This window comes from Loxodonta africana, chromosome 3 (assembly GCF_030014295.1).
Source record: "Loxodonta africana isolate mLoxAfr1 chromosome 3, mLoxAfr1.hap2, whole genome shotgun sequence".
In the NCBI taxonomy this organism is placed as follows: domain Eukaryota; kingdom Metazoa; phylum Chordata; class Mammalia; order Proboscidea; family Elephantidae; genus Loxodonta; species Loxodonta africana.
In genome coordinates this window covers 92,829,589-92,848,744 of record NC_087344.1, presented here as the reverse complement: position 1 = coordinate 92,848,744, position 19,156 = coordinate 92,829,589, and the positions used below count along the sequence as shown (strand labels likewise).

General features: G+C 50.6%; 2 protein-coding genes across 3 annotated transcripts in view; one reads left to right on the top strand and one right to left on the bottom strand.

The window, feature by feature from the left end:
- The first annotated feature begins 8,611 nt into the window (after window positions 1–8,611).
- FAM151A (family with sequence similarity 151 member A) lies at window positions 8,612–14,767 on the top strand. Its single transcript, XM_064282016.1, has 6 exons — window positions 8,612–8,784; window positions 9,797–9,956; window positions 11,628–11,852; window positions 12,602–12,741; window positions 13,455–13,598; window positions 14,094–14,767. The coding sequence occupies exons 1-6, from the start codon at window positions 8,640–8,642 to the stop codon at window positions 14,765–14,767; spliced, it is 1,488 nt and encodes a 495-aa protein (XP_064138086.1). The 5' UTR covers window positions 8,612–8,639.
- The window catches only part of ACOT11 (acyl-CoA thioesterase 11), a 25,214-nt gene continuing 20,269 nt past the window's right edge, over window positions 14,212–19,156 (bottom strand). For both annotated transcript variants that reach the window (XM_023549557.2, XM_064282015.1), the window contains exons 12-15: window positions 18,852–18,985; window positions 17,037–17,168; window positions 16,190–16,316; window positions 14,212–15,064 (exon numbers count right to left, since the gene is read on the bottom strand). In XM_023549557.2, the coding sequence (XP_023405325.1) occupies window positions 14,909–15,064; window positions 16,190–16,316; window positions 17,037–17,168; window positions 18,852–18,985 (549 nt within the window). In that variant the 3' untranslated portion in view covers window positions 14,212–14,908. The remainder of the gene's footprint in view (window positions 15,065–16,189; window positions 16,317–17,036; window positions 17,169–18,851; window positions 18,986–19,156) is intronic.

Here is a 19,156-nt window from a genome sequence, read left to right as displayed (position 1 = left end):
ATATCTTGGTTCAACATTTCCCAATTTCAGGTGCATTTTCATAGTGGTTTTTATCCTTTGGCTTTAAATTTTTTTTCAACACTAGGGATGACTTGTATTTGGTTCTTTAATGTTACAGATCCACCCAGTTCTGATAACTGTGTTAAGACAATATCTGTTTTATTTTAGCCCTCAATGTCCACCTTATTTACCCTATTTTTTAATCTTTAAAAGATCTCCACCCTGCTGGGAGGAGCCCTGGTGGTTAAACATTTGGCTGCTAACCACTGAAGAGAATGTGAGGTTTTTTTTTTTTAACTGTTGGGAACAGTCCCTAGACTCTTTATTTTGTGTTTACTATTCTCGGTTCAGCCTTTCTTCTTTAGCATAACCTTTTCTTTAACAGTTTTATAGATAAACCCATCAGATCTTAGCTAAACTTTTATACATCCTTCTTTTAATCTTTCTAACTTTCTGTATTTTATCTAGGTTTTATTTCATGCTTCCCTCATTTCATGGAAACCATGGTGGTTTATGGTTAAGCGCTACAGCTGCTAACCAAAAGGTCCGCAGATCAAATCCGCCAGGTGCTCCTTGGAAACTCTATAGGGCAATTCTACTCTGTCCTGTAGGGTCACTATGAGGCGGAATTGACTCGATGGCAGTGGGTTTTCTTGTTTCATACTGGAACAACCAGTTTTTAGCTTTAAGACAAAATTACTCTTTTTCTCTTAACAAAACACATCCAGCATACTCAAATCTAGCCTAAATTACTTAAAAAGATTTTTGAAACTACTTTTAAGTGGACATACTACAAAATGTAAACACTTGTTAGAATGAGTTCACTTTCATTCATTCCTGGGAATATTAGGACTATTTAATTTATATAAGCACTTATTTATCACTAAACCAATCAGAATAAAGCTCTTTGAAGAAATATTATAATCTAATCTAATAATACCACCCTGAGGTAGGAAAACATTGCATTTTCTTAACCTCCTCCTGCTCTGACCCTCACCAGCTCCATTGTCACTCCCATGTTATACCTCCAGTCTCTCCTCTCTCCCTTCCCATCTCCTCTGGACAATTTCTAGTCAGACTCCCCCTTCCCCCGACCCCAACCCTGACTATAGGCACCAATATCACCACCACTCTCACCATGGTCTCCATCTCCAGGCCAAGCGATACCCCTCCCTGCTTGAAGTGACCCTTACATTGGCTTCTGGGACAACTCATTGCAACCTATCTGTTCAGTCTCACTCTCCTTTTTGGATTCCTTTTCTTCCACCTGGCTCCTCAAACGTCAATGTTCCCCAGAGATCTGCCTCTCCTCTCTTCATCTCAAATGGGAAATGACGTTCACATCCTTGTCTTCGGCCTGATCTTTCTCCTGAGTCCCAGACCTCTGTATCCAGTTCCCTCCTGGGCAGCTCCTCAGGGGTGCCCCACAGCCCCCCACAACTCCACAGAGCCTGAACCACACTCCTTCCAATTGGCTCCTCCACCCACCTACCTGGCATTATTCTAGACTCTTCCCCACACCCCTCCAATTGGATCAGTCACCAGGTACCTGTGGACTTCACTTTGAACCAAAGTTCCTGTGCATGTTACAGGTGATTATTGGGCTCATTCAAACTCTAACTAACACCCCACACTGGGGCCCCCAGGACACCCTGTGCTGGAGATAGTGACTCAGCCTCTTCCTTCCTGATGGACTTGCCACCCCAGTGGCCTGAAGGAACCAGGTCAGCTGCCAGCGTATCAGCCTCAATCTCAGAAAGATAATCTATCAGCCACAATCTTGGATGGAAGGAAAATTCAAGCCCCAAGACAGGTCTAATTTGTCCTTGTCACCAACCCTTGCCTGGCCTGTGGAACTCCTAGGGGCAGGGCAAAAAGCCCTGGGGTTAAAAGAGGAAAGGATATGAGAGATCATCCAATCCAGCAGTGTCCTTTTATATAGTGGGGGGAGACACCTGCTCAAAGTCTCCAGCAAAGCCAGGCAAACCTGGGACTAGATCCCTGGTCCCTTAACTCCCAGGCAGCAGTGGACAGGTGGGGGGTTTGCTCCAACACTCTCTGCTGCTCCTTACTGTGCTCAAAGGTCATCTTGGGGGTGGCAAGATTTTCTGCTTGACCTGTTAAGAGCCTGTGAGGGTGAAGGCAGGAGGAGGAAGGAGGGAGGCGGTGTCTCAGGAGCCATCTTCACCCCGGGACATTCCAAGGCTACAGGAGCTGGCCAGGCCTGGGGGGAGAATTGAGTGCTGCTGGGGGCTCCTGTCTCCCACCCAGTCCCAGCTGCAGAGAGCCTCAAGGGGACCCTGAGCCGTGAGGAGCATTCCCCAGAGACGGGCATCATGGCCTGCAGGCAGGGGTGCTCAGGTAGACAGAACAAGTGGGCACTTGTTGGCAGTTTCAGTGTGGCTCTAGTGTTCACCATTGGGATGGTCCTGTGCTTCACCCTGCAACAGAGCACCCAGCCAGGTAGGAGTCACTCCTTCCTCACACCCCCAAGACTTCTTCCCAATCTTCCATCCCTCTTCCCCACCGATACTCATTCCCCATCCACAGCTCCTTTTCCTCTCCCATCCCCCAACCCTACCAAGACTTTAGCCCCAGCAGAAAGCCCCGTTGGCTCTCTTTCCCCTCCTTCACCAGGCTGCAGTTACCTACAGGCCACCAAATCTCAGGCTTCAGCCCATGCTTCTCCTGTGCCCTCAGAAGGATATTCCTTCTTGTGGGTTTCATGTGGGCATCCCAAACTCCGCACACTGAGAGCTGAAGCCTTCCTCTTCTTCCTCTCCCCCACACCTCCTCCTGCCTGCACCCTCTCAGGGAAGGGACTTCCACTCACACAGGAACCTGGGAGTCACCTCAACCCCTCCTCCTCCCTCATCTGTCTCCTGCGAGCCTCAAGGGCTCTGCCTCTGTCTTCCTTGTGCCTTCCTATCCCCTACGCTCCGTCCCCGAAAGAGCCCTGGTGGCGTGGTAGTTAAGTGCTGATTGAAAGGTCAGCGATTTGAACCCACCAGCTGCTCCACGGGAGAAAGGTATGGCAGTCTGCTTCCGTAAAGATTACAGCTTTGGAAACCCTATGGGACAGTTCTACTCTATCCTATAGGGTGGCTATGAATTATAATCTATGCAATGGCACAGAACAACACCCTATCCCCAGCAGCCCTGCCCCATCACCTCAGGCCTCAGGGTCTCCTCTGGGACCCCTGCAGTGGCATCCTCCCTCCATGAAGACCCTCTGTCTCCTGCCTATTCTCTCCAGCCCTTGCTCACTTGGGACACTCCCTTGACACACAGCCCAAAATCCTTTGTGGTTGTTCAAGGCCATTTGCAACCTGATCAGAAGCCTCCAGTCTTACCCTATTCCATTCTTCTACATTCCGTCTGTCCCAGGCCAATGCCCATTCCTTTAAGCAGCCACGCTCTTTCCTATTCTCAAGTCTTTGCTTACGCTGCTACCTGTCCGGAGTAAACTAGTTCCCCTTTCTATCAAGTTTACGCCCACCCTTCAGACCTCCTCTTCAAAGTTTCCTCCTCTGAACTTCCCACCTTTCTTGGCTGCCCTAGCCCAGAAAGGCCCAGGAGCCCTCTATTTCCCTCTCTCGCAGCACTGATGACACTGGGGTTTTGCTGTCTCTGCTATTGCGTGTGCTGGGCACACAGTGGGAGCCCAGGGGTGAGTAGACAGGGTCCTGGGGCAGGGAGTGCTGTGAACATCCCCTTTGACCTTCATTCCAGGCTGTGAGCCAGACTTGGCCTGTCGCCCCGACGCAGACATGCTGGACTATCTGCTGAGCCTGGGCCAGATCGGCCAGCGGGATGGCCTATTGGTCACCTGGTACCATGCTGCCAATAGCCGGGCAGAGATGGGGGCTGCCCTAAGCAGTAAGTGCAACAACTACCAGGACAGGGACAGGCAGGGTGCAGGGTGGAGGAGGTGGAGGGAAAGCAGAGGCTAGGATAAGACAACACTGTAGTCACAAAGAACTTCCTGCGGGGTGGTATTATTTTTGTACCCTCAAGTCAATTCCAAGTCATAGCGACTATAGAAGAGAGTAGAACTGCCCCCATAGGGTTTCCTAGGCTGTAATCTTTTCTCCCCACAGAGCTTCTGGTGGGTTTGAGCTGCCAACCTTTTGGTCAGCAGCAGAGCACTTAACCATTGTGCCACCAGGGTTCCCTGCGAGGTGGCTTTATGATGGATTTACACGTTCCTGTCATACTTCCCACGAGGAAATGGGGGCTCAGAGAGGTTAAGTGACTAGCTTAAGGTTGAGCAGCTGATTAGCTTTGAGCCCAGGATCTGAACCAAGGCGTCAGATTCCAAAGGCTTCGCTGCACTGCCCTCCCTTCCAACTACTCCTCCCAGGACCTGTCTGGTGACAACTGTCCCTGCTAAGGAGGTCTTTGCAAAAACCCTAAGGAAGCCAGAAGACCTGAGTTTGAGGCTCCATGCTACCAAAACCGAGCTGTGGGCACCTGAGGAAACTGTAACTCCTGAGCCTCAGATACGAAATTACTGTGACAACCAGTCAACACCGCTCACTGTGGGACACCTAACACAAACATTGCCCTGGGTTCTCCTGGGATTACCATGCAACCCATTTTATAGAAGAAAAACGGAAGCTCAGAGAAGTTAGGTGACTTTCTCAAGGTGACACTGTTTGAAGGTGGTTAAGCCAAAATATGACAGGGTTTTTTTTTTTTTTTAAGCCAAAATATAAGCCCTGAGCTGTCAGACTCAAGTCCATACTCTGAAATCACATTACGTTTGTCCCCTAGGTAAAGAGGGAAAACGACCTCTTTGGGGGCTGTTGTGAAGCTCAAGCAGATAATGTTTTTGAAAGTTCTTGTGAACTATAAAACGATGACTGTGAAAAGATGAAAGCAACAGTTCTCCAACTTGAGCTTGCAGCTTAAGACGCAGATTGAAGACCCCACCCCAGCAGTTCTGGGGTGGGGCCCGAGAACTTACATTTCTAACAAGTTCCCAGGTGATGCTGAAGCTGCTGGCCCCATGACCACATTTTGAGAACCTCGGCTCAAACACAATCCCCTCAGTTTCAAGTGAGTAAAATGGGTCTCAAGTGGGAGAGAAACTTGTCCAAGGTAAGAAGCAGATCAAGGTCTAGGTGCCAGGCCTCTGGCTCTTATTCTTACAGGGTCACCAGGCAGAAGGCCTGCGAGTAAGTGCCTGGGAAAAGCTTGCTTAATGAATGAAGCGGTAGTTGGGGAGAACTTTCTGGAAGAGGTAGGCTTGGTGGTCAGCAGAAGAGAGGCAGGCTGGATGGGGCCAGTTTGCCTGCTGCTCAGGCATTTCTTCTGATTAGAAGGCTGATTGACCAACTTTGATAATAAGAACAGAGACCAGCCCCCTTAGAGAATAAGGTCAGACAAGGAGGATGCTTATCTGGAGAAATAAGTCCTGAGAGAAGGCAAGGAGGACCCACCACCTCCAGTCTTGTCCCAGAGTGAGCCCTAAGGCAGCAGAGAAGCAAAGTCCCACCAAGTTGGGACTTTGGCCAAAACCAAGAGCCCCATCTCCAGCAGAAGTGGGGAAAGTCACCCCTTAGCACAGCTCCAGGGCTCCAGAGAGGACCCCAGATCTACTGATCAGAAACTGCATTTTGGACATGATCCCTGGGTGATTTGTTTGAGAGACTACAGTGGCTGGCATCTACAGAATGAGGAAGAGAAAAAGATGCAAGATGATATTGGAAAATTTGTCAGGTCTGATCACTTGAAGACTATGTGAGGAGCCTGGAGTTGATTTTCAGGGCAATGGGTGTTTTTTAACAGGTGGGTGACATGATCAGATACATGTTTACAATACTCACTGTAGTGGCCTTGTAGAAATGAAATTGGAGGGACTCGGGACAGCGTGAGAATGGTCAGAGGGCTATGAGCGGAAACCGTGTGAGTGGAAAAGTCCCTTCCAATGCTAACTGATGTTACCTGAGCTAAAGTGACCCTCCTGCCACTAAGCTCCTCAAGTGCTGAGTGCCTCTCGAATGGCCTTCCAGTGTCTGCTTCCATGAGATTATCTCAGCTCCCTGTTTACTAGACTGAGCTGTTTAGCTGTTGTTAGCTGCCGTCGCATCAACTCATAGTCACCCCATGTGCAACAGAACGAAACACTGCCCAGTCCTGTGCCTTTTTCACTGACCCTCTTCTTTACCAACCATGATGTCCTTCTCCAGGGACTGGTCCCTCCTAATAACATGTCCACAGTACGTGAGACATAGTCTCACCATTCTCACTTCTAAGCAGCATTCTGGTCGGACTTCTTCTAAGACAGCTTTGTTCCTTCTTTTGGCGGTCCGTGGTTTATTCAATATTCTTCACCAACACCGCAATTCAAAGGTGTCAGTCTCTTTGGTCTTCTTTATGCATTGTTCAGCTTTTGCATGCATATGAGGTGATTGAAAACACCATGACACACCTTTGAGCAGATTTGCCCAAAGTAATGTGTCTTTTCATTTCTCGACTGCTACTTCCATGGGTATTGATTCTTGGTCCAAGTAAAATGAAATCCTTGACAACTTCAATCTTTTCTCCATTTATCATGATGTTGTTGATTGGTCCATTTGTGAGGATTTTTATTTTCTTTATGTTGAGGTGTAATTCATACGGAAGGCTGTGATCTTTGATCTTCACCGGTAAATGCTTCAAGTTCTCTTCACTTTCAGCAAGCAAGGTTGTGTCATCTGCATAACACAGCTTGTTAATGAGTCTTCTTCCAATCCTGATGCCCCGTTCTACTTCACATAGTCCAGTGTCTCGGATTATCTGCTCAGCATACAGATTGAATAGGTAAAGTGAAAGGGTATAACCCTGACTCACACCTTTCCTGACTTTAAATCACGAAGTATCCCCTTGTTCTGTTTGAACAACTGCTTCTTTCTTGATCTATGTTGGATCTGTGTAGTGATCAACACAGTTGAATGCCTTTGCATAGTCAATAAAACACAGGTAAACATCTTTCTGGTATTCTCTGCTTTCAGCCAGGACCCATCTGACATCAGCAATAATATCCCTGGTTCCATGTCGTCTTCTGAACCTGGCTTGAATTTCTGGCAGCTCCCTGTCAATGTACTGCTACAGCCGCTTTTGAATGGTCCTCAGCAAAATTTTACTTGCATGTGATATTAATGATATTGTTCGATAATTTCCACAATGAATTGGATCACCCTTCTTGGGAATAGGCATAAATTTGGATCTCTTCTGGTCAGTTGACCAGGAAGCTGTCTTCCAAATTTCTTGACAGAGATGAGAGAGCACTTTTAGAGCTGCATCCATTTGTTGAAACATCTCAGTTGGTATTTCATCAGTTCCTGGAGCCTGGTTTTTCGTCAATGCCTTCAGAGCAGCTTGGACTTCTTCCTTCAGTACCATCAGTTCCTGATCATATGGTACCTCCTGAAATGGCTGAACGATGACCAATTCTTTTTGGTATAGTGAGTCTGTGTATTCCTTCCATCTTTTGATGCTTCCTGAGTCATTTAATATTTTCCCCCATAGAATCTTTCAATGTTGCAACTCAAGGCTTGATTTTTTTTAGTTCTTTCAGCTTAAGAAATGCAGAGTGTGTTCTTCCCTTTTGGTTTTCTATCTCCAGGTCTTCGCACATGTCATTATAACACTTTATTTTGTCTTCTCGAGCTGCCCTTTAAATCTTCTGTTCAGCTATTTTACTTCATCATTTCTTCCTTTCACTTTAGCTACTTGACATTCAAGAGCAAGTTTAGAGCAGTGATTAAATTAAGTGCATGAGCTAAAAAGATAAATATAACAATGTTCAGTGCTGGTAAGTGTGCAGTGAGATGGGAAATCTTTTACACTTCAGGTGGGAACGGGAATCAGAACTTTTCCAGAAAGTAACTTGATAATTTAAAAAAAAACCAAACCCATAGTCATCAATTTTGACCATGGCAATGCCACGTATTACAGAGTAGAGGGGCTCCATAGGGTTTTCTTGGCTGTAATTTTTATGGAGTCAGGCCTTTCTAACCACAGTGCCGCAGGGTGGGTTAGAACCACCAACCTTTTGCAAATGGGTCAAATGCAACCCATTTGTGCCAACTAGGGAGCTTTTTGATAATATTCAGTAATATTTTGATAGTATTTGGTAGTGTTTTGAAAATATTTGATAATATGTGCTTTAAAAATGACCCTGTGCTGCCCTGACTCAGATTCCGTAAGTAGGGATCAGAAATAATCAGGATCAAATAGGCATCATTATTTATTAATAGCAAAAAATTAAGAAACTATCAAAATAGCAGAGGAATAGGGGTATGGTCAGCTCCACCATTTGTGAGGACACTCAACTCCGGCTTTTGCAGCCATATTTTTAAAAATTAGACATATGAAGGATTGTGAAAATGTGTTATAATGTTAAAAGGAAAAGATACAAAATTATAAATGCAGTGTGGTCTTAGCTGTGTAAAAACTATACATAGACAAAAGATGGAAGAAAATACATCAAAACATGAACAGTGAGATGCAAGTAGATTTTTCCCTCTTCTTCCTACTTTATGGTATTTTCCAAATGTTCTATAGTAAATATGTAATATACTTTTATGATAAGGAAAATTAATATTTGAAAAGGGAACTGATATGCGTTTGGCCCCAAAACAGGTGATGTCATGGTCCTGGAGGCAGATGTCACAGTGGAAGGGTTCAACACTGCCAATGAGACAGGGGTCCCCATCATGGCACACCCCCCAGCCATCTACAGTGACAACACGCTGCAGCAGTGGCTGGAGACTGTGCTGACCTCTTCCCAGAAGGGTAAGGGCCACTTTGAAGCCCCGCCCCCCCGGCCCCCCAGTGCTCTGGTCCCCAGCAGCAGTACAGGATCCCACCACCTGGAGGCAAGTCTAGTTCTTGCCAGGACTTGCTCATTCATTGCCTTGGCTTTCACATGCTGAGTTCCAGACGGTGAAGGCTAGGTGAGATGTGAATGTGAACGTGCATGTTCAGGGTGTTCTTTCCTGGACGCACAGGTGAGATGTGAAAGTGCAGGGTAAACTGCAAAGTGCCAAACGTGTTCAGGGTGTTCCTTCCTCACTGGCTTCCTGCCTCCAAACTCAGCCCCTCTAGTCTTCCCCCAGTCATCACACACACACACCTGAGTCAGCTCTCCAAAGGACCAATTTTAGCATGCCACTCCCCTGCCCTGACCCTCCATGGTTCCCCATTGCTCTCAGGGCAAAGTGTTATCTCTTTGACCAAGTTCTCAACATCCCTCTATAACTTCTAAACCTCATCTCCTGTCATACCCTTCAACCCCATCTCCTCAAAAAAAGACGTCCATGTGCCTTTGTTCATGCTGGGTCCCTTCTCTAGCTAGTCTGCCCTTCCCTACTATGGGACACTCTCCTCTACTCAAACGGTCCTTCCCAGAGGCCAAATGACCTTCCTACATGCTGTGGTGGCTTAGGGCAATCTGAGCCTGTCCTGTCCAGGAATCACAGCTGCTTTCCACCAGATGCTTGACTACCTCCCTGCACCAGCCTCACCAAGACCCAAGTTCTTAGCTGGCCTCTGCTTCCTCACCTCTGGGGATGGGAACTCACTCCTTCTAAAGGTGGACCCTTCCTCTCTGGGATAGCTTTGCCTATTTGAAATCCCTTTCTCACTCTCAGCCAGGATATGGTTCCTGTCCCCCCAGTTCCCATTACACACATGCACACACACACACACACCCCTGCACTCTCTGCCCCAGGAAGTCACGTATTCCTGGTTCCTTCTTCCTCAAGCACCAGGGGCATTGACCAAGCCCTTGGCTTCCAACTCACAGGCATCAAACTGGACTTCAAGAGCCTCAAGGCTGTGGGCCCCTCCCTGGACCTCCTGCGGCGGCTCACAGAGAATGGGAGAGTTCGGAGGCCTGTGTGGATCAACGCCGATATCCTGAGGGGTCCCAATTTGCACATCTCAGTCGAGGTCAATGCCACAAGGTCAGTGTCTGCTTCTCTCCCAGCTATGTCAACTTCCTTCAACAACTGGCACGGGGAGTGCTCGGGGGATCTGTGCTAAGTTTTCCTCCAGTCACATCACGGAGCCTCACCTCTGAGCCTTTGCATATGCTGTTCCCTCTGCCTTGAATACCTTTCCCTATTTTCTGATGAACTTCTGCCCAGTTATTACCACTGAAAACTTCCCTAACATTCCAGGCTGTGTAAGGGATTTCCTCCAGGTCCCTCAGCCCCCACACTTCCAACACAGCCCTGTTTCACTGGGTGGTCACTGTCAGTTTACAAGTCTGTGGCCCCTACTGCACTGTGGACTCCTTGAGGGCAGACAAAGCCAAGTCCTCTCTGTATCCCCAATGACCAGCACAAGGCTTGGCTTGCTGGAAAAGTCGAAACGGTCAGTTCCTTCCCCAGCCCCTTGGAATCCCAGCACTGCCACTACCAACCAACCCTCACACACACACAGGCTGCATAGTGCTCTATTGTTTACAGGGAAGGTCCACACAGAAACAGAGGATGTATCTGATTTGATACTTACATAGCACTGCCAGGTTAGGGGTATTTTTATTTCTCCCCATTTTATAGATGAGAAGGTTGACAGTAATTGTGGCTTTATTTGTTGAATGTTTATTATATGGCCCAGGCACTATTTTCAGCACTTGACATGCAGTATACCATTTAATTCTTGCAATGAGAATGAGGTAGCTACTATTTTTATTTTACTAGTACAGGAACTATCTCGTAGAAGTTAAATGACCTGCTTCAATCTAGTAGAGAGCCTCTGGGTGGTGCAAATGGTCAAGTGCAAATGGTGCTAAAGGCTGGTGCTACAAACCCACCCAGAAACATCTCGGAAGGCCTGGCAATCTGCTTCTAAAAGGTCACAGCTTGTGAAAACCCTATGTGAACGGTTCTACGCTGCACACTTAGGGTCACCGTGAGTCAGAATCAACTCGACAGCAACTAACAACAACAAAAGTTTAGTAAGTGATGGAGCAAAGATTCAAAACCAGGCCTTTCTGATTTTAGATCCCATGCCCTTTACCATCCATCTCTCCATCTGTCCATCCGCCCAGACAGCAATCCATCCATCCAATATTTATTGTGCTTCTCAGACTGAGGTTCATTTGAAAGGCAGCAATTTGTAAACATGTAGTCAATAGCCCAAGATAAAAATGGCTTGTCTTCTAGAGAGTTAATTTTACTCAATAGTTTGGGGGGAAACATTTTCCTATTAAAATTTGCACCAGGGCAAAATTGGAATGAAATAAAAAATTAAAATATGAAACCTAGAGACTCTCAAAGCTAGCAGAGCCCAGATCCGCACATCCTGAGGCCCTGGACTCAGTCTCCTCCATTCACAGGGGACATTTGGGGAGCCCTGCCCAGTCTCAATGCACCCCTCTTTGAGAATCACAGAGATTAAGTGACTTAGCCAATATCTGTCAGGACCTGAACCCAGGCCTCCTTGACTCCAAAGACCATGCCCTATTTGTGGACCCTTGAACAAGCCACTTATGTTCTTCAGGACTCTGCTTCCACACTTAAATCAGAGATTCCACAGGCTCTGCCCTGTCCTAGCACCATGGTGGGAACCCAGGAGGAGAGAAGGGGCCAGCATGGCCCTGACTGACCAGCACCTCTGGTTCTCTGCAGGTTTCTAGCCCTGGTCCAGGAGAAGTATCCTGAGGCCACCCTGTCTCCCGGCTGGACTACGCCCTACATGCCCCGGACCCTGAACAGGACGTACACACGTGCCATGGTGGAGGAGATGCAGGGGCTGGTGGGAGCGTTGCCACAAAGGGTCACCTTCCCCGTGCGAGCCATCATGGTGCGGGCTGCCTGGCCCCACTTCAGCTGGCTGCTGGGCCAATCTGAGAGGTGAAAACTCCCAGGCCCCAGCCACAGCCTCCCTCCAAACCTACCCCCAGGAACTGCCTCCCAGGAAGATCCCAAACACTCATGGCTGGAAAGGTCTTAAAGATCGTCTGGTCTAATTCTCACTGGTGCTCACACCATCTACAACAGGTTTTGCTTGCACGCCTCTGCCCAACACCTCCTGAGATGGCCCTTGCATTGGTGGTAACTCTCTGCCTGTTGGGTAGTGTTCATACTGAGGTACAATATGTCTCCCTGAAGCTTCCTCCCGTGGGAGCCAGCTGTGCCCCTGGGACTACAAAGATTTTGTCTGCAGTTTGCCCCAGGATAGTCCTGTTCCAGGATAGCCCTTGAGTATGCCCCCCACCCAGTTGGCTCCAAGCTGCCCAGCTCCAGCTACTCCCCACAGGAGGCCTAAGGCTGCCTCTTCTCTGCATGTCTGACATGCCCCCACTCTGTCTTTGTCCCTTTGCTAAAACGGGACCCAGAAACACACATCCCAAGTGAGGAGGCAGGGCATACCAAGACTCCCTCTGTCTGGGCCTCTGCTTTCTATCCTCTTCCTGAACCCCCTTTGGCTTCTTCTGCCCCAGGAAGGGGGATGGTGCTCAGGGAGAAGTGGCTGGTGGAGGCTGGAGGGCAGGCACTTCACCCTCCTTGGGGCTCGGCTGGGGCCCAACCTGAGTGCAGAGGGTGTGCTGAGGGCCTCAGTGGGCCCAGGCAGGCAGCTGAGCCAGCTCTCTGGGCCCCAGGTACAGCCTGACCCTGTGGCAAGTTGCCTCGGACCCCCTGTCAGTGGAAGATCTTCTCTACGTCCGGGACAACAGTGCCACCCACCAAATCTACTATGACATCTTTGAGCCTATCCTGTCGCAGTTCAAGCAGCTTGCTGGTAGGGCAGGGTCTGGGGAGGAGGGCGGTGTGGGCTGGATTCTGCACAGGGTGCAGCACTTGGCAAACACTGGAGAGGAGCTGAAAGGGGAGGTGCATCGAAGGGGGAAATCCTGGGTGAAATAGGAGGAAGGTCCTACTGTGTGCCAGACCCCGGGCTGGGCATTGCCACAATGGGATGCTATCTAAGCCCCATATATCCATGAAGCAGGAATTCCATTTCATGGAAAGGGAAACTGAGGGTCAGAACAGTTAAGTAATTTATACAAAGTCATCCAGCTTGTAAATGGCACAGTTCAGATTGGAACTCAGCAAATTTCAGACTGACTGTTTCAGAGAAGCAGCCCCCTCTTCTTCCCTTGCCCAAACCCCTCATTCCCTTGACCCTGAACCTAGGAGAGCCTACAGTTAAGCCATCTCTATGGGGCCCCAACAGGCTCAACAGTCTCTAGCTTTCCAGGGAGGTAACAGTTGAGAAGGAGGGACGTCAGCTTCAGGGCCAGAGACCTGGTTCCATCAGGTTCCAAACCCAGTGACGCTACTTACTGCTTGTAGGACCTTGGGCAAGTCACCACTTGTAATTTATAAAATAGGAAGCAGCAGCTAACTGGAAGGTTGCAGCGAGGCGTAGAGAGAACACCAGTAGCACCCTGGACAATGGAATGTGCCCTGGGAATGGAGGCCACTTCATCTTGGCTATTTGGGGCCCCACAGGGAATGCCACTCGGAAGCAAATCTACTACACAGGAGGCAGCCTAACCCCTCTCCTCCAGCCCCCTGGGGGAGACGGTTTGGGTGTGGAGTGGCTGGTTCCTGGCATCCAGGACAATGGGAGAACACCAACAGTTACACTCCCAGGTAATGTCTGCCTTCAGCCCCTGTGCTCCTGGTTAAACTGCGGGGTTTCCTTTGCTTGGGATAGGTACCTCAGGACTCTGTTACCATGGCAACACAGACCTATGTAAGCCACAGCTGGGATGAGGGTGGAGGGAGGAAGTACAGTGGAGCCAAGGACATGCCCCCCTCCCCCCACCTTCAGAGCAGTGCCGTTGAACCCTCAGCCACATAGAGCTGCAGGAGAGGTAGGAGCGGACTACAGGGCTGAGTCTCGGAAGAAGTCAAGAGCTGGGCTAGCAGTCTATCATGCTATTCTGATGAGTGCCAGGCACATTTATAAAGCAACCCTTCCACACTCGGGCCCAGAACCGGTCAACAGATTCCAGGCAGTTGAGGCACCTGCTTCTTCTCCATGGTGGTCCTTGTAGCCTCCTCCACTGCCCCTTTGACAAGGGCCTCCAGCTCCCCCATGGTAACTTGAACCCAAGATACTGTAGCCTCTGCTGCCTCTTCCAGACAGAGAAGGCATGATCCTACTGAACACCAGTCTCCAGGAGCCTGTAGCTGGGGACCTCGTGCCCATCGTACATATCCCAGGGGGCTCTGCCCTGACACTGGAGTCGTGCCTGCTGCAGCTTGCCACACGCCCTGGACGCTGGGGTGTCCACTTGCACATAGCAGAGCCCACAGCCCTCCGGCCATCCCTGGCCATGCTGGCCCGCCTCTCTACCCTGGGCCACCTGTCTCGGCCTGTGTGGGTCGGGGCCACACTCTCCCATGCGAGTTTTTCGGTCCCTGGCCACGTGGCTGGCAGGGAGTTTCTTGCAGCCGTGGCTGAGGTGTTCCCCCACGTGACGGTGGCCCCAGGCTGGCCTGAGGAGGTGCTGGGCGGTGGCTACAGGGAACAGCTGCTCACAGATATGCTGGACCTGTGCCAAGGGCTCTGGCAACCCATGTCCTTCCAGCTACAGGCAAAGCCTCTGGGCCAGAGCATGCCTGGAGTTGTGACAAGGTTGCTGGCAGTCTCCCCCCGAGCCACCATCACAGTAGAGCACAACCCAGCCGAGGGCAGCTATGCAGTTGGGCGGGCAGGGCTGCTGGCAGCCAGGGCCGTGGACAGAACCCGGGTCTACTACAGACTGCCCCAAGATTTCCGCAAGGACTTGCTGGCAGACGCTGGCAGAAACTGACCACCCAGGGCTGCTAGGCCAGCAGACCCCAGGGTCAAGGCTTCCTATGGGAGACCAGGAAGGAATAAATGCCTCTGCCTTCATTCATGCTCCGCGTGTGTGTCCTCGGGGCAGTATGGAGGTGAATGGGCACTGAGACGCCTAGAGGGCCTGGAGGCTGGGGGCCAAGTCATTGCGGTTGTCCAAGAGGAACTGCTCACAAGCCTTGCAGGTGGTGTAGAACTCAGAGGAGAGGCCGGCCACATTGGTGGTCACGTAGTTGAGAACGCCGGTGGTGGCCTGGTTGTAGTAGGATACCTGCAGGACAGTACGCCACACTCAGGGAGGCGGACAGAAGAAAAGGGCTGCTGCAGGGGGAGGAGCTAAGAGGGCAGGAGGCAGATGGGATCGCCTTGCTCACCTTCTGGGAGGGGAATGAATACACCTTCCCCAGCATCCCGGAGTCTTAGAAGGTTGCATCATTAGTAGGGGTGACCTCCTCCAGCCAGTTCTCCGAGACCCCTCCTCAGGCTGCTGACAACCCTGGCTTCCCTCTGTCACCACCCACCATACTGGAGGGCAGGGCCTACGTGTGCTCTGTCTCTGGAACCCAGCACTGAACCCCATTTAAATGAAGGTGCTCTGGGGCCATTGAGGCAAGTGAGGCAACAGCCGCTCCCTTGGAGGTGAGCCCAGGGAAGCTCCTCAGCTTGAGTATTCATTTAGCAAACACTGGTTAACTGAAAGGTTGGAGGTTTGAGTCCATCCAGAGGCACCTTGGAAGAAAGGCCTGGTGATCTACTTCCGAAAAATTAGCCATTGAATACCCTTTGGAGCACAGTTCTATTATGACACACCTGAGGTCGCCACCGTCAGAACTGGTTTGGTTGGTTTTTACAGCTCAGTCTCTACCTTGGCAAGTCTCAGAACTAGACTGGGGGCTGCAGGGTCCTCACAGAAGCTCTGAGCCGCAAAAGGGGAGCTGCAGTGTCCCCACCCTCGCCTTCTCTGAGCCTCCTCCCCACGTTTTCAATTAACACAGACTGCTCTGCCGAGTTTTATGGATCCTCAGAGCCATATAAAGTTTATGGATCCTCAGAGCCATATAAAGCCTTCCTAGACAAGAAGGGGGATATAAGCAAATAAATAATGCGATGCATTTTAGATCAGAACCCGGGCTTTCTGCCTTCAGTGTCCAGGGCTTTCTCCAAGACCCTGAAGCAGCCTCTGACTTCTCTCTGCACAGAATGAGAACTTAATAAAGGCTCATTTTCAGCCCTTGACACTCCCGGGCTCCCCAAGTTGCAAGAGGGAGTCTGCTGGAGGGAGGCTGGGTCTAGAACTGTCTGAGCCCACAGTGCTGAGCTCAGGACTCACGTGTGTGTGCATTGGGGTGGAGTTAGGCTGCCTGGTGGGTCAGGGGGAGGGAATGCCAGGCCTCACCTTGGTCAACTGGTCCCCCTCGCGCCAGAGGCAGAAGCCCGAGCAGAGGGTCTCCCCACGCTTGTACTCTGGCGTCTCAGAATGTGTGGGCAGGGTGACTGACCTCAGCGCAATGATATATGGGTCCCTGTAACAGCAGAAGCATGGGGGAGGGGCAAGGGTTGGCCACAGAAGAAGGTCAGGGTCCGTTCTGCCCAGCCAAGACATGGGTCCTGTCCCCATTCTCAGGCTCTGGAGCCCACCCTCTGACATTGATGCCCTCCCCAAGAGTCTTAAACATACGTCTTCATGCCCCAGCCCCTAAGAGGAGACCCCTGTGGGTTAGCAGTCTTGGGTTCACCAGGAGCCAGTGTGACTTCACAGTGGGCTCCCAGAACAGCCCCTCCATTGCAGATGCTCAGGGCAAGAGTTGTGTGTTTGCGGGTATTTTTTCCTCATGTTTTGGCCCCTGTCTCTAATGGAAGTGAGGCCATCTGCACTGGCATTCCATCCATGGCACAGTGGGCAGGCTCACCACCCTCCAGTCAAAACGAGGCTCTCCGAGCACAGAGGCCAAGGAGGTGGGCTTGTGAGAAATGTCCTGTCAATGGCCTGGGCAAGGCAGCCTCAGCTGCCCCAGGGACAGAGATGGCCCTGCTTTAGAGCACGAGTGAGTGGAGGGGAAGTGGGTGCTCCTGTCTCCATTTTGTCCAGCCATGGCAGCTTGGAGGGGTCTGGCGTGGTACCCGGGGCCCCTCCGCCAAAAGGAAGCAGAGCTCTGACTCTAGGCTGACATCCCATCCCCGGGGAGGGAGATGAGCCTCCCTTCTCCCCACCCTGCTGCGCCTCTCAGCAGGCAGACACCTACCCGTTGTCGCAAGGCTTCCGCCGTGAGGCCAGGATCACAAAGTCGTGGGGCTTGGTGTCACTGCCAAGGGCAGGGCTGATGACGTGGTAGATGCCATCGTCCTCGTCCACCTGCTGCACTAGCTCCACATTCCTGTCAGGAGGACAAGAGCTCAGGGCCCATTGGGGTCACCCAGCTCCTTGAGGGAGCCACAGTCCTTCCCATGCTTCAGCCTCTCTGAGCATCTTCTGCAGTGACACTATCCCCAGCACTGCTCAGCAGGGACCAGCAGGAAGGCAGGAAGCTCCAGTCAAGATGGGGACACAAACACACAGAGGCACGTACACAAGCAAATGCATACACAAGGACACAGAACAGACCCAGAAATGTATAGACATATGCACACAGGTGGGTACACGTGCACAGACTCATGGATAGAGCCCGGCACACACACAGATCCACACATGTCCACACACACCTACGCGGGGGCACCCACCCCACGCACGTGTGACAATTCAGCCCTTGCATTTGCAATTTGCTGAGCACCGCTGTATGCCAGGTGCTGCTCTAACTGCTTCACATTTAACCTCCCAACAGCCCCTTGTGGTGCTACTCTTATTAACCCCATTTTACAGATAGGGAAGCTGAGACTCAGGGACGGAGCTGCCCATGGTCACAGAGCCAATAAGGAAGGCTGCTGGGTTGCCTGAGCTGGGCCCCAAGCCTGGGTACACAGCAGGCATGTGCCCAGGTGCACACGCACAGGTTTACACCTACACCCAAGTACACACACAGGGCATCCACACAGAGATACACATGGCTGTGTCCAGACCCACCGCCTCCTCCCCAATCTTCCACCCTTCCTCAGTGGCTGGGTAGGGTGGGGGGCAGCCATCAGGGGGCTCTCTTTCCCCTCAGCCCACCCCCTAACCAACCCCATAATGTATCAAGAGCTGAGCTTGGCTTTCAGTGCCCACATGGGTCCACCTCCTCTAATAAGCCTTCCTACCAAATGCAACCCTCCTCCCACATCCCTCACCAGATGACCTCTCAAGCTTCTAGAATGCACTCCCTCTGGGGCCTGGGGTCACCTAGACCAGGACGTTTTAAAGCAACACAGCCCTTTTTGCACTTAGGCAGAAAGCCCGTGTAAACACAGCTGTAAGAGGGCCTGCTCTGGTGAAGACAGATGGGGGTAAGTAAGAAGAAGGAGGCCAATTTGCCAAAACCAACCCGCCGAATGACCAGCTCGCTGAATTTCCAAATACTCAGATCCTCCTTATGGATATCCTCAAGAATAAAGTCTCCTCATGAATCAGCCACTCAAGAAATGACCAAAGAACTCCCAAAAGCAAGGGTGTTTGCACAACCAAAAATGACTTTAAAAGTGGTTTGAGGAAAGTATCCGTTGAAACTTAAAAATTCCCGTATTAAACACTGAAATTTTGGCTACTTTCCTAAGAACATATTTATCTTCCTTGACTAAGTTCAAGAAGATATTCACATAAGGAATCGGAAAATTTGGCAAACAAATGTATGCATAAGAAGAAGACTTTGCCATCCATAGTCATTGACTATATTAAAAAATAACACATTCAGTTACACTTTCATAAGAATTGCCAAGTTTGGTAAATTCAGCAAATTGGCCATTAGTCAGTTGTCCTGGACCTTGGGAGGGGGTCCCGGAGCCCTGCCCACTCTCTCAGCGCCCCTGTCCACCAGCAGTTCCTGAGCCCCCTTTGAAAACTTAGGACTCCACAGACCACGGTTTGGAAATCACTGATCTGTCTCTGAGTTCAAGTGCATGACCCACTCCCCAAGTGCCCAGCCCCTCACCGGTAGTGTTTGTCCCACTCCGGCCTCCGGTGCAGGTCAGAGAGCAGCAGGAAGGCCTGGGCCGCATCCACACACACCACCATTTCCACATGGAAGGAGAGGAACTTGTCATCCTCCAGGGTGTACAGGCGCACCTGCAGCGGACAGAGGACAGCCTCGTTCCTGCTCCCCCTCCCCGGACTCTGCCATGGGGTGGAGTGGGCAGGCTGGAACGCTGGCTTGTTCTGTGACTGTGAACTAGTGACTCGACCTCTCTGAGCCTCAGTTTCATCCTCATGAAGAATTGAGAGAATTCAGTACAATTG

Bases quoted from the DNA above. Each gene is read 5' to 3' on its own strand.
- FAM151A (XM_064282016.1), top strand. From the start codon at position 8,640: ATGGTCCTGGAGGCAGATGTCACAGTGGAAGGGTTCAACACTGCCAAT. The intron at 8,785-9,796 runs GTAAGGGCCACT...TCCAACTCACAG, and splicing joins GCTGACCTCTTCCCAGAAGG to GCATCAAACTGGACTTCAAG. The intron at 13,599-14,093 runs GTAATGTCTGCC...TGCCTCTTCCAG, and splicing joins ACCAACAGTTACACTCCCAG to ACAGAGAAGGCATGATCCTA.